The sequence below is a fragment of the Salmo salar genome, chromosome 05, assembly GCF_965601325.2.
Source record: "Salmo salar chromosome 05, fSalSal1, whole genome shotgun sequence".
NCBI classification, from domain to species: domain Eukaryota; kingdom Metazoa; phylum Chordata; class Actinopteri; order Salmoniformes; family Salmonidae; genus Salmo; species Salmo salar.
Window position 1 is genome coordinate 69,076,676 of NC_138295.1, and position 14,337 is coordinate 69,091,012.

The window sequence follows — 14,337 nt, forward strand, 5'->3', positions numbered from 1 at the left end:
CTACCCACTTCCATACGATTGGATCAACCAGAGGTAGACTGAGCTACACAATGTACAAACCCCTGAGTGTCTCTGGCTTTTAATAAAGGGATTCATTCATTTGAAATTATAATAGTGGAGAAACATTTCAGGTATCTCTCTAGAAAATGAAGTCATACAATACATTATATTTGACACACTTTATTCATACAAATACATAAATACAATGCATATAGCCTACTGTACCACCAACATTATCACCAAGAAAGAACCCTTGACGTCAAATATGTGTGATGTTATACATAAAAAGGCAATGGAATTCAGAAACAAAAGGCAATCACCCACAGACATCCACATACTGGATTTACAAAAGGAAATTATTCTAAATTAAAATTGATATGACAAACTCACATCAAGCATTCAATTTTTTTCTATTAGAACATGGAGGTGTGTCTTTACAAACATATCACAAAATAATTCATGGTTATTGTTTCAATGTATAAGATTTGGTTCCATATCATAAATGGTTTAGGATATTCAGAGCTTTACTTGTACAGAGTTTGGCAAACCTTGTTTGATATTTAAATTGTATTGTATTGTAATGGAATGTTTGGGACCAAGATGGAGGACAGTGTGCTAGCCAGACTTCTCTGTATAGCAGGTTGACATTTATTGTCATGAGTTTTGTCCTAGAGGCAGAACTGAGAAATGTGGGTATATTGTAAAAATTCATGAAAACAAACATGTGTTTTTTCAGTCTTAATTTAAGTTTAGGGCTAGCCATTAGCTAGTGTGGTTAAGGTTAGGGTTAGAATTCTAATCTGATTTCATGACTTTATGGCTGTGCCAGCTAGTGACCACTGGAGAGCAGAGCTGCCTCCAGAACAAGATTCATGACGGGAAATGCTAACCTGCATCTTTATACCTATGTCTCTGGTCTAGATATATGCTCTCTTCTCTCAATAATACAGCTCCTGGTCCCACCAACCTGTGATAGGGGAATGGAAATAATCTGAATTAGGGCTGACTACTGCAAGGAATGGATGGATCGATGGATGATAAATAGATGGATGGATGGGTGGGTGAATGGATGGATAGATGCATGGAGGATGAATGGATGGACAAGACAGAGGCAAGAAAGGCTACTTACTTCCTGGATGTCTTCTGACCCCCAGCTTCCTGATCTCGTCATAGACAAAGATTAGAATTCCGTACGGGATTGGAACGAACCACCATTGGCCCCTGAAAGGGGGAGTTACACGCATGAACAAACCAACATGAAAGCCATCAAAACAATGACAGATAAGATGAATCAACAACCATTCAAGTCAAACAGAGTGTAACAGTACCTAATGGGCATGAAGTTGAAAATGTTAGGCATCCCTGGGCAGTAGCACAGCAGGTTACCCAGTAACAGCTGGAAGACGATGGCACTCACCAGCACCTTGTTCCTGCACACAAAGGGAAAATATGGACGATGGTCAAACAATGTTTTATTAGTCCTATCAAGATTGATACTTCCCATGTTATTTTGTTGGAAGCCTTCTCTGCCACCATCCTTTCATAAACAATACATTTCATAGAGTATATGATTGTATGAAGGGAGTAAGAGACATTTGTTCCATGCAGTTAACATCCACTGACCTAAAGAAGCCCTGCTGGAAGATGGACAGACGGCGGGTTTTCCTGATCAACACATCAGCAATCTGGCAGATCTCAATACTGATGAAGAAGACAGTGTAGCAGGTGTACTGCTGATACAGACGCTGAGCATATGTCTGCAGAACAGAGAAGACAGGATATTTTCAACAGGCATTTCCAGGAGTTACAGGTAAGTGAGGGTGCTGTAAAGCCACACGCACTTGTCCATAACACACACACACACACACACACGCACGCACGCACGCACACACACACACACACACTTATCCTACAGTAAGCCACACACACTCAACCACTCCTGGCCATATCTATCCTACAGTAAGCCACACACACTCACCCATTCCTGGCCATATCTATCCTACAGTAAGCCACACACACTCACCCATTCCTGGCCATATCTATCCTACAGTAAGCCACACACACTCTCCCACTCCTGGTCATATCTATCCTACAGTAAGCCACACACACTCACCCACTCCTGGTCATATCTATCCTACAGTAAGCCACACACACTCACCCACTCCTGGCCATAGCTGTCCTGCAGGTCCTGCAGATGGACGTCCTCCCAGTGGGACCTGAGCCCCACACACAGCAGGGGATACCAGCCTTCCTGGGCCATCGCTGTAAAGTAGTCTGTGAAACCAGCGAAAGACTGGATCGCTCCTGGAGAAGGGGATAGGGGGAGAGATAAACCAAAAGAGAGGGAGGGAGGAGAAAATTGAACATTAAATATGTACTAATAGACTATTTGTAGGTTATCACCTTGAATATTGGTCAATAAATCATTCAGCTTCAAGGATCAATCGGTCTCAAAGGACCTAGTGAAAAAGCAAGGCCTTTTTCATACATTTACATACTACAGAAACATACATGAACCCTCACCAATCTGGAAGTAGGAGTAGGCAGCCAGAGATTCATTCACCAACCTATCCTTACGTGGGTTCCTGGGTTTCAAATGCATAATATCACTCTCTGCCTTCTCATAGGCCAGAGACACAGAGGGAAACTGTAGGATAGAAGATGGATAATCGGCATCATTCTAGAATGGTCTTACAGTGCAGGGAGATGAGGGGTGAGGAAGAGGAGAAGACTCACAATGTCAGTGGCCAGCTCGATCATGAGGATGGTGATGCAGCCCAATGGCAGAGGAACACTGACAGTGATGTAGATGAGGTAGGGTGTGAGCTCCGGAATGTTCTTGGTCAGTGTGTACGCAATGGACTTCTTCAGGTTGTCAAAGATCAGACGGCCTGGGTGTCAGATATGGTCAAAATCAATCCCTCAATATCAGTATTACTTAGTATCATGAAGGCTTAACTTTGTGAAACCAAATATTGCTTCACAGGATACATTTCAAATGTAATCAGCCTGTTAAAATGGCTGTTGTTGTGTTTTGTGATTTGCTAAGACACTCTCACTCACCCTGCTCCACCCCTGTGACGATGGAGGCAAAGTTGTCATCCAGCAGAATCATGTCAGCTGCATTCTTAGCTGCATCAGAGCCAGCTATGCCCATGGCAATACCGATGTCTGCCTTTTTCAACGCAGGGGAGTCGTTCACCCCATCGCCTGTCACAGCCACAATGGAGCCCTTCGTGAGAGAGAAAGTGAGAGAATGAGAGAGAAAGAGAGGGGAAGAGAGGGTTTGAGAGAGATAACATGACAAAAAAGAAGGGTTAGCCAAACCAAAAACCTCTCTGGAATGCAGTGTGACTAACGACTTGGTGTGTGTGTGTGTGTGTGTGTGTGTGTGTGTGTGTGTGTGTGTGTGTGTGTGTGTGTGTGTGTGTGTGTGTGTGTGTGGGGGGGGGGGGGCTCACCAGGCGCTGACAGCTCTCCACGATGATGAGTTTCTGCTGGGGGGAGGTGCGGGCAAACACCATTTCAGGGTGACTCCTCAACGCTTCGTCCAGCTCTTCACTGCTCATGTCCTTCAGCTGACCACCACTTATCACACAGGCACGGGCATCCCTGAAGACCACATAGAATAGATTACAATATGAGAGAATAGAATAGACATGTCAAATCCACTGACAGGGCGTTCTCACTCCTTCTTACTTGATATACAAACTCTGTATAAATAGTCAAATATGTCACAGGAGATTCATCAACCACAGTGAGAGTCAGAGTCCTAATCCTGACAGACCGTGTTGGTGTTGGGGAACAAGACCCACCTCCTGTTGACCTGCTCCACTGGGATGCGTTTCCTGGTAGCAATGTCCTCTACTGTCTCACTGCCCTCTGTGATGATGCCAACGTTCGCAGCGATGGCTCTGGCCGTGATCGGGTGGTCGCCTGTCACCATGACTACCTGAGGGAGGTCACAGTGGAATGAGTTGATGTTGGTTGACGTGACACAATGAGGGAGACTGTGATGGCCTGTTACATTGTATTAGCTAAGTTCTAACTCTCTCTCTAACTCTCTCTCCTTTTTTCTCTTTCTGTCTTTCTCCTTTGCCCCATCTCTCCCCCATTTTACCCTCGTACCCTTATTCCAGCCGTGCGGCACTTCATGACAGCATCAGGCACAGTGGCGCGTGGCGGGTCGATCATGGAGATGAGTCCAGCGAAACACAAACCAGACGTGGTGAAGTTCATCTCATCAGAGTCAAACTTGTAACCACGAGGAAACTCATTCTCATTCAGATAGATGTGACAGAAACCTGGATACAAATGTTTGGACAGATTGGAGGGGTTAGTGGGTATTTATGGGCCTAAAGAAGAGATACCATTAAGTGTTGGGGAAGCTACTCTGAAAATATTGTTTACCAAGCTACAAATGAATTCACACTGGAAGAAGTTAAGCTACACTAAAGCCACCATTAAGAAAAACGTTGTTTACTTAACTGGTTGTTACTTAGGAAAGTAATTCACATCGTGATAAACTACTTTGTGATAAATTATCATATCTAAATCTGAAATGTCATAGACTACAAATTACAACAGATCACTCTGCAGTCAGATGTTAACAGAATGTGTCATTTAACCTATTAAACACAAAATATTTGGCAGGTTTGTTGCCGAAAAAGAAAGGAAATTCTTGCCTACTTCACCCATATTTTATTTTAGCCCCAAAAAGTACTGTGTAGTTCCAGTAGTTAGCTACAATGCTACATGGCCCAAAAAGTAACACTAAAAAGTAAAACTACTGAAAACAAGAATTGAATATAGTTGAACTACCACCAAGCTACTGCAAAATGTAGTTCAATTACTAGTTGAATTACATGTAGTTCACTACACCCCAACACTGTCTCTTACCCAGCACTCTCTCCCCCAGGCTCCCTAAGTCCATGTATGCGGTCTGGAAGGCCTCTCTCCACTGTTCATCCAGGGGCATCTCCTGGCCCTTGATCAGGATGGTGGAGCAGCGCTCCAAGATCCTCTCTGGCGCCCCCTTCATCACCAGCAGGTAGCGCAGGTCCATGGGGTCTTCCAACTCATGCACTGACAGCTACTCGCCACCAGGGGGAGACAGAATACTATTCAAACACAAATAGCTCATTCTGGTAATGCCATTAAAGTATGTCTAATGATAGACCTATACAACATACTGTAGATTATATAACACACTTTCAACAGACTGACTTGAAATCAGATCAGAAAATCAGGCCTCTTACCTGGAACTTGTTGGTGGAGTTGAATGGTACTTCAACAACCTTTTTGAAGCGTTCCCTGTATTCCATCATGTTCCCTATGGCCAGCTCAGTGAACTTCAGCAGAGCTGTCTCTGAGGCGTCGCCCACCACTATTCTCTGTTGCACATAGGTGCATTGGAAAAAAGGTAACTCATAAATCATATAGTTTTCATTGATGCTGTGTCTGTGAATGAATGTGTCTGTTGAGGCTCGTGTCTATCAGCTCACCCTAGGAATAGGCAGAGACTCCTGGTTGGGTTTGAAGACGGCCCGGTTACAGAGTCCTGCCACTCTTGCCAACGATCGCCATGTCTCGGATGATTGGTCAAAGCTCTGACCTGATTGGTCCTCTGTGGTGTCTGCGGCATGGATCACATTGTCGAACCACAGGTGGGCCACGGTCATCCTGTTCTGGGTCAGAGTGCCCGTCTTGTCGGAGCAAATGACCGAGGTGGAGCCCAGGGTCTCCACAGCCTCCAGGTTCTTCACCACACAATTCTTCCTGGCCAGACGCTTGGCCGTCAGTGACAGACACACCTGGGGGGAGAGAGAGGGAGATGGTTGATGAAAACTGTTAATAACTAACTTGATATAGGCCTAAACAGACCAAAGCCTCAGTGTTGACTCACAGTGACAGTAGCCAGCAGCCCCTCAGGTACATAGGCCACCACGATGGCCATGAAGAAGATCATAGCCTCCAGGAAGGCATAGCCGATAAACATGGCCACCACGAAGAAGGTGAAGCCAAAGAAGATGGCCAGCCCAGCAATGATGTCAACAAAGTGCTCAATCTCTATGGCAATTGGCGTCTTCTCATTGCCTACGCCTGACGCCAAGCTGGCAATGCGGCCAATGATGGTGCGGTCACCCGTGTTGATGACCGTTCCTGTGGCCACTCCTGGTAGGGGCCAAGCAGAGAAAAAGGGATTTTAGATTACATTATGAGTGTAATGTTGATGTTTTTGCTCATTTTTGCTGTTATGAGTGTAAGTGCTTCTGTGTGAATCTTTTTTTAATAAGGGTTGTGTGTCTGTCAAACGAGGCTGGTGGTGGAATCAATGGAATGGTACCAATACAACCGAACACATCAAACACATGGAAGCAACATGCTTGACTCTGTTCCATTTATTCAATTTCAGCCATTAAAACGAGCCCATCTTCCTATAGCTCCTCCCACCAACCTCCTCTGGTGTCTGTCTGTAGTACCTTTCAGGAAGTGGTGGCAGTGTGTGTGTGTTTATGTGTGTTAGTGTGTGTGTGTGTAGCATAGATTGGGGGCACCTTAATTGGGGAGGACGGGCTCATCGTCCAGAATAAATGGAATGGTGTCTAACTCAAACACATTGTTTCCATGTGTTTGATGCCATTCCATTTACTCCATTCCAGCCATTATTATGAGACGTCCTCCCCTCAGCAGCCCCCTGTGATGTGTCTACCTTCCAGGCAGGTGGTGGAGAAGAAGGCGATGTTCTTGGTCTCTAGGGGGTTCTCGTGGGTACACTCCGGGGTTTTGCTCTGGGGCTCTGACTCTCCTGTCAGGGATGAGTTATCCACCTGGAGGGGATGATGAGATCAAGGAACTGACAGGGTTATAACATATGAAACCGACCAGGGTTCAAACCCGGGTCTTCTGCATAACCTAACCCTAACCCTAGCTTCATGTCCACACCCCGGGTCAACCTTAAACCTAGCCCTAACCCTAGCTTCATGTCCACACCCCGGGTCAACCTTAAACCTAGCCCTAACCCTAGCTTCATGTCCACACCCCGGGTCAACCTTAAACCTAACCCTAACCCTAGCTTCATGTCCACACCCCGGGTCAACCTTAAACCTAGCCCTAACCCTAGCTTCATGTCCACACCCCGGGTCAACCTTAAACCTAACCCTAACCCTAGCTTCATGTCCACACCCCGGGTCAACCTTAAACCTAACCCTAACCCTAGCTTCATGTCCGCACCCCGAGTCAACCCTAACCCTAACCCTGGCTTCATGTCCACATCCCGGATCAACCATAATCCAAGCTTCAAACCTAACTCTAACTATAACCCTAACACTAATCCTAACCTGAATCATAGCTCTATGTTCACATTCCTGCTCAACCTGCATCAACACCCTTAGCCATTACTTCTGGGTTGAAAGTGTGTTAGTGGTCTATAATGGAAACTGGTGGCCTAGTGTACCTACCTTACAGCCCTGGGCAAAGATGATGCGGATGTCAGCAGGCACGCGGTCACCACCCTTGATCTCCACCAGGTCTCCCACCACCAGGTCCATGGCATTGATCTGGTTCTTCTGCCCGTCACGGATCACCAGGGCTTGCTAGAAAGAGATAGATGGTTATACCAAATCCCTGTATTTCAATGATTGACTGCCTTGGCTTAGTGCTGTAGTGAGTGGATTATGATCTGTGTTGATGAAAGGAATATTTTTGTCATGAAAGTAAACAGTTTCTTACTATAACAAAGTAACTGTTGTATGGATATTTAGGACCAGGAGTGTTTCCTGGTCTGGTAACATCTTCAGCGAACACTCATGGCCCTAGTTATAATGTATTTCCCTAGTTATAATATATTTCCATAGTTATAATGTATTTCCCTAGTTATAATGTATTTCCCTAGTTATAATATATTTCCATAGTTATAATGTATTTCCCTAGTTATAATGTATTTCCCTAGTTATAATATATTTCCCTAGTTATAATATATTTCTCTAGTTATGTATTTCCTTAGTTATAATGTATTTCCCTAGTTATAATATATTTCCCTAGTTATAATATATTTCTCTAGTTATGTATTTCCTTAGTTATAATGTATTTCCCTAGTTATAATGTATTTCCCTAGTTATAATATATTTCTCTAGTTATGTATTTCCTTAGTTATAATGTATTTCCCTAGTTATAATGTATTTCCCTAGTTATAATATATTTCCTTAGTTATAATGTATTTCCTTAGTTATAATGTATTTCCTTAGTTATAATGTATTTCCCTAGTTATGTATTTCCTTAGTTATAATGTATTTCCTTAGTTATGATGTATTTCTCTCGTTATAATGTATTTCTCTCGTTACAATATATTTCCTTAGTTATAATGTATTTTGTTAGTAATAATGTATTTCCTTAGTTATATTGTATTTCTCTGGTTATAATGTATTTCCTTAGTTATACTGTATTCTTTAGTTATAATGTATTTCCATGTTTTTACCTGTGGCACTAGATTTTTGAAGCTGGCGATGATGTTGGTGCTCTTAAACTCTTGGTAGTAACCGAAACAGCCAGTCACCACAACAACAGTGATCAGAGTGATGGCGAGGTATAGCTGTAGACAGGTTTGGTCACAGAGAAATAGTGATGAAACAAACAGTCACAATATGTTGACGCTGTAATACATGTTATTATCGTATGTATTCCCCTTTCTTCACATACAGTATTTCTCCTTCACCCTCCTAGTGTAACTTTAGCCTTGCCTTCACCCTCCTAGTGTAACTTTAGCCTCTCCTTCAGCCTCCCAGTGTAACCTTAGCCTCTCATTCACCCTCCTAGTGTAACTTTAGCCTTTCCTTCACCCTCTTAGTGTAACTTTAGCCTTTCCTTCACCCTCCCAGTGTAACTTTAGCCCTCCTTCATCCTTCCAGTGTAACTTTAGCCCCTCCTTCATCCTCCCAGTGTAACTTTAGCCTCTCCCTCAAATAAAAATCAAATCAAATGTATTTATATAGCCCTTCTTACATCAGCTGATATATCAAAGTGCTGTACAGAAACCCAGCCTAAAACCTCAAACAGCAAGCAATGCAGGTGTAGAAGCACTGTGGCTAGGAAAAACTCCCTAGAAAGGCCAAAATCTAGGAAGAAACCTAGAGAGGAACCAGGCTATGAGGGGTGGCCAGTCCTCTTCTGGCTGTGCCGGGTGGAGATTATAACACCCTCCTAGTGTAACTTTAGCCTCTCCTTCATCCTCCCAGTGTAACTTTAGCCTCTCCTTCACCCTCTCATTGTAACTTTAGCCTCTCCTTCACCCTCCCAGTGTAACTTTAGCCTCTCCTTCACCCTCTCATTGTAACTTTAGCCTCTCCTTCACCCTCTCATTGTACCTTAGCCTCTCCTTCACCCTCTCATTGTAACTTTAGCCTCTCCCTCACCCTCTCATTGTAACTTTAGCCTCTCCCTCACCCTCTCATTGTAACTTTAGCCTCTCCCTCACCCTCTCATTGTAACTTTAGCCTCTCCTTCACCCTCTCATTGTAACTTTAGCCTCTCCCTCACCCTCTCATTGTAACTTTAGCCTCTCCTTCACCCTCTCATTGTAACTTTAGCCTCTCCTTCACCCTCTCATTGTACCTTAGCCTCTCCTTCACCCTCTCATTGTAACTTTAGCCTCTCCCTCACCCTCTCATTGTAACTTTAGCCTCTCCCTCACCCTCTCATTGTAACTTTAGCCTCTCCCTCACCCTCTCATTGTAACTTTAGCCTCTCCTTCACCCTCTCATTGTAACTTTAGCCTCTCCCTCACCCTCTCATTGTAACTTTAGCCTCTCCTTCACCCTCTCATTGTAACTTTAGCCTCTCCTTCACCCTCCCAGTGTAACTTTAGCAAACGCTTCAACTCTCTCCTTATCCATCTGTCAACAATCCCTTCCTCACTATTCTAATATTGTTCAACATTCCTGCCCTATAGTCTCCTACTCCACGTCTTCCTCCACCTTTCTCCTCCCCCTCCTCCTCCCCTTCCTCTCTCCTCCCTCTTTTTCTCTCCCCGCCCCATCCTCCTCACATCGTCAAAGCAGCCCAGGGTTCCCCTGGAGAACTCGATGCCGAAAGCAATGAAGCAGATGACGGCTGCCACCCACATCAGACACTGCAGCCCTCCGGCCAGCTGACGGGCAAACTTGACGTATTCTGGGGTCCCTTTGGGGGGCAGCAGTTCGTTGGGGCCGTCCCGCTCCAGAACCTCTGCTGCTTTGCTGGAGGTCAGGCCCTGAGGGGATTTAAGGAGGAGCGGGGGGAGAGAGTGAGAGAGAGGGAAAGAGGGACAGATTTACTCTATATTAGCAGCAGTCTGTTTCATCACACAGACAGATGGACAGAAACCCCATGGTAGCTTAGTTACCTTGGTAACACTGGTGGTATACCTCATCTCTAGCTCTTCTATTGTGATCTCGTGGTCGTCCTGTAAAGATTGACAGACTGTTAAAGCTACAATGTATTTATGCTGCAATTCTGTCCCATTTCATTTAATTTGGCATATTCTCTCCAGCGCTCTCTCCTTCTGGTATTGTGAATCACACTCACAATGTCCATCTCCTTCTTCATGCCCTCTAGCCTATCCTTCTTCTTTATCTTCTTCTTTTTCTTCATCTTGACATCCACCTCTCCATTCATCTCAAACATGTCGTAAGAGTCCTGGAGACAAAGAGATGACATCCTGTATCATCTTGCTAGGGGGTGAATAAACAATATCCTTGATCATTGAAGGAAAATGAAATTTAATTCATGGCAATTTGATCAGAGCTTTGATTAATCACATAAATGGGTCACCTACCCCTTTACTCATGGTGGAGGGCCTGCCCAAATCTATTGAAGTCCAACGCTCAGTCCTCTTTCCCCCCGAAATCTTGGAAGCGTCTTTATATCCTCACTAGGGACGTTCCTCAGTGTAAAATCCCCAACCTCCAGAGCAGGACCAGACTGTTGGCTCAGCTTTATATACTACTGCACCGCCGTCACCTTCTCTACCCGCCCCAAAATGGCAGTGCCATTTTAAGTGTAGCCAATGTCACCCCTATTAAGGTGAATGGCAAAGCGTCCCCTACCCAGTTTGGTGGCTCTTTCATATCAGTGCCAATGGCCTTGTGCATAGGGCTTGTACCTGTCTTATCAGAATACACACGTTTCTACGTTCCCTGATTAACTGTAAAGCTATCAAGAAGGTCAATGCCATTCCAAAGTCACAACTACTTCTTTAACTTATGATAGGACAAATCTGTATTACATCAAGGGTGATTTTCTTCTGAGCTCAAATACCCATTAATTGACTGATATATTGACACTGAGACAATGACTGGTCCATTCAATGACTGGTACAGATATAGAAGACATGAATTGGATGAAACACATCTAGTGAGAAATAGATTCAAATGCCTTGTATATACTATAGTTCATTATCTGCCCTCAGAAGGGCCTAACTTACAGTGTATATTACAAAATTGTAATGGTAAATTCAAACAAAATACAGTGGTATGGTCATGCCAGGCCAGTAAGCGTTTAGAAATGGAGACTTTTTTTCTACATTTCCTGTTTAGGGGCCAATGTGAGAACACCTTATCAGTGGAAGAGTGTGTAAATACTTACAGTATTTGTGCCTCAGACTGCTAAAAGGTGTGATGGTGACACACTCCACATTGGCATCACTGCTGCGTCATCTGCCCTTATAAGTAAAGGACAGTTGAACATTAAAAACGAATTGACACTCACAACCTCTTATGTACTGCTCCGTGTTCCCATCACAAAGACACCAGTGGGCGGGAGATGAACTGGTGTAATACTTTTATTACTGTTATTGAACTACCACAATGCCTATTATAACTCTTATTGAATTAAGTGAAATAATGTTTGTTCACCGGGCAACATCCATCCAACAGTGAATTCTATCATCTGCCAATTTATCAATAATTTTCCATCATGTTTGTAAGACATGTATTGTAAGCACCCTAAACAGGTGATTTTTATAACTAACCCAAGTCTAACCCATGACTTGCCTAGTTAAATAAAGGTTAAATTTAAAAATATATTTTAAAAGAGATAGACCAGATTAGAAAAAATGTGCCAACCAGCGTTGAGCTAAACTGAGCGAGCTCAACTGTGAATGGAAGCCAGTTAGGATTTTGGTGTCACTCCTATCAAATCCCATTGAGAGCATACGTCACGGACAGAAAAACTTGAATTGTTGCATCTGGTTGTGTTGTTGTCCTCCGAAGGCTAGCTAGCTAGATAAAATGGGCCCTTTCCTAAATTAGCCATTGATGGAGATAGGGATGTGGACTTGTGGTTTAACTTCATTCTCTGTGCTGGCACATGATTATAACAGCAACTCTGATCCAACCATTAGATCATATATTGTTGTGCCCCTGGCCTGAGAGGATGGAAGTTCAATATGTAGCTAGATGTAGAAGGCTAATGTTAACCAGCTAACGTTACCCATGAATGGAAGTTAGGCCAGCAAGCAAGCATTTTAGCCAGGTAGCCTAAGACAACAAAAAATGAAAGTGTGTACTGTATGACAGAGTGATAGATTGTTTCGTCAACATGAAAGAGAGGAGGATGGCATTGGCGTTTCTCTACAAGTAGGGTGAGTCAACATGCTTGCACGAACGCGCACACACACACACACAAGCACACAGAAATCAGAACCATAGACAGCCACATCATATTTAGCTTCCCTTGATTGATCTAAATTGTTTTTGGTATCTTTTAGTTGTTGCTGTATTAGACTAAGCAGAGGTGATTTGATGATGTTGAATTGTTGAAGTTGAAATGGTGCTGGAATAGTGGAGGCAGCTCCTGTTTTCTTTGCAACTTATGGTAACTCTCTGTGGTTCTAAAATGTCTGAAAATGTCAGAAACACTAACCTCTCTCGGGTACGAAATCGTCCCACCTAGTCAACAGCCAGTGGAATCGAGTGGCGCGAAATTCAAAAACCTTAAAAATGCTATAACTTCAATTTCTCAAACATATGACTATTTTACACCATTTTAAAGACAAGAATCTCGTTAATCTAACCACATTGTCCGATTTCAAAAAGGCTTTACAACGAAAGCAAAACATTAGATTATGTCAGGAGAGTACCCAGCCAGAAATAATCACACACCCATTTTTCAAGCTAGCATATATGTCACAAAAACCAAAACCACAGCTAAATGCAGCACTAACCTTTGATGATCTTCATCAGATGACACTCCTAGGACAGTATGTTATACAATACATGCATGTTTTGTTCAATCAAGTTCATATTTATATCAAAAACCAGCTTTTTACATTAGCATGTGACGTTCAGAACTAGCAAACACACCGAAAACTTCCGGTGAATTTACTAAATTACTCACGATAAACGTTCACAAAAAACATAAAAATTATTTTAAGAATTATATATACAGAACTCCTTTGCACGCGGTGCGAAGCTGGCGCCGCCTGAGTAGATAGCTCGCCATCACGGGCTAGCTAATTTGACACCCACCAAGTTTGGCGTTCACTAAACTCAGAATTACTATAAGAAAAATTGGATTACCTTTGCTGTTCTTCGTCAGAATGCACTCCCAGGACTTCTACTTCAACCACAAATGTTGTTTTGGTTCAAAATAATCCATAGTTATGTTCAAATATCCTCTGTTTTGTTCGTGCGTTCAGGTCCCTATCCGAACGGTGACGCGCGGACGCATGTCGTGACAAAAAAATTCAAAATATTCCATTACCGTACTTCGAAGCATGTCAAACGCTGTTTAAAATCAATTTTTATGCGATTTTTCTCGTAAAATAGCGATAATATTCCGACCGGGAGACGTTGTTTTCGTTCAAAGACTGAAAGAAGAAAATGGACTCTTCACGTGCACGCGCGCACCCGTGTCATTGTTCTCAGATCGACCACTTTCCAAAACCCCTACTGTTTTTCAGCCAGGGACTGCAGAGTCATCATTCCCCATTCTGGCGCCTTCTGAGAGCCTATGGGAGCCTTAGAAAATGTCACGTTACAGCAGAGATCCTCTGTTTTTGATAAAGAGGCTATAGAAGGCCAAGAAATGGTCAGAGAGGGCACTTCCTGTATAGAATCTTCTCAGGTTTTGGCCTGCCTTATGAGTTCTGTTATACTCACAGACACCATTCAAACAGTTTTAGAAACTTTAGGGTGTTTTCTATCCAAATCAAACAATTATATGCATATTCTAGTTTCTGGGCAGGAGTAATAACTAGATTAAATCCGGTACGTTTTTTATCCGGACTGCCCCCTACCCAAGAGAGGTTAACTTGCTTGACCATGCTCTAGGTCATGTAACTGTCTATCACATGCAATATTC

General features: G+C 43.4%; 1 protein-coding gene across 1 annotated transcript; it reads right to left on the bottom strand.

The window, feature by feature from the left end:
* Window positions 1–164: 164 nt before the first annotated feature.
* Window positions 165–10,952, bottom strand: LOC106605632 (potassium-transporting ATPase alpha chain 1). Its single transcript, XM_014201490.3, has 22 exons — window positions 10,811–10,952; window positions 10,561–10,671; window positions 10,379–10,438; window positions 10,043–10,246; window positions 8,477–8,590; window positions 7,461–7,595; window positions 6,713–6,830; window positions 5,906–6,174; window positions 5,505–5,813; window positions 5,259–5,393; window positions 4,900–5,092; window positions 4,129–4,304; window positions 3,816–3,952; window positions 3,462–3,612; window positions 3,064–3,232; window positions 2,737–2,891; window positions 2,524–2,647; window positions 2,159–2,304; window positions 1,624–1,757; window positions 1,329–1,430; window positions 1,130–1,221; window positions 165–967 (listed from the first exon to the last, which is right to left on the bottom strand). The coding sequence occupies exons 1-22, from the start codon at window positions 10,820–10,822 to the stop codon at window positions 939–941; spliced, it is 3,075 nt and encodes a 1,024-aa protein (XP_014056965.1). The 5' UTR covers window positions 10,823–10,952; the 3' UTR covers window positions 165–938.
* Window positions 10,953–14,337: the final 3,385 nt, after the last annotated feature.

What these genes read in the sequence shown, in the direction of transcription:
- LOC106605632 (XM_014201490.3), bottom strand. An exon ending in GCCGCACGGCTGGAATAAGG is followed by an intron (nt 3,953 to 4,128) that starts GTACGAGGGTAA and finishes GACCTCCCTCAG; the next exon opens with GTAGTCATGGTGACAGGCGA. An exon ending in CTACTCCTACTTCCAGATTG is followed by an intron (nt 2,305 to 2,523) that starts GTGAGGGTTCAT and finishes CCCCTTCTCCAG; the next exon opens with GAGCGATCCAGTCTTTCGCT.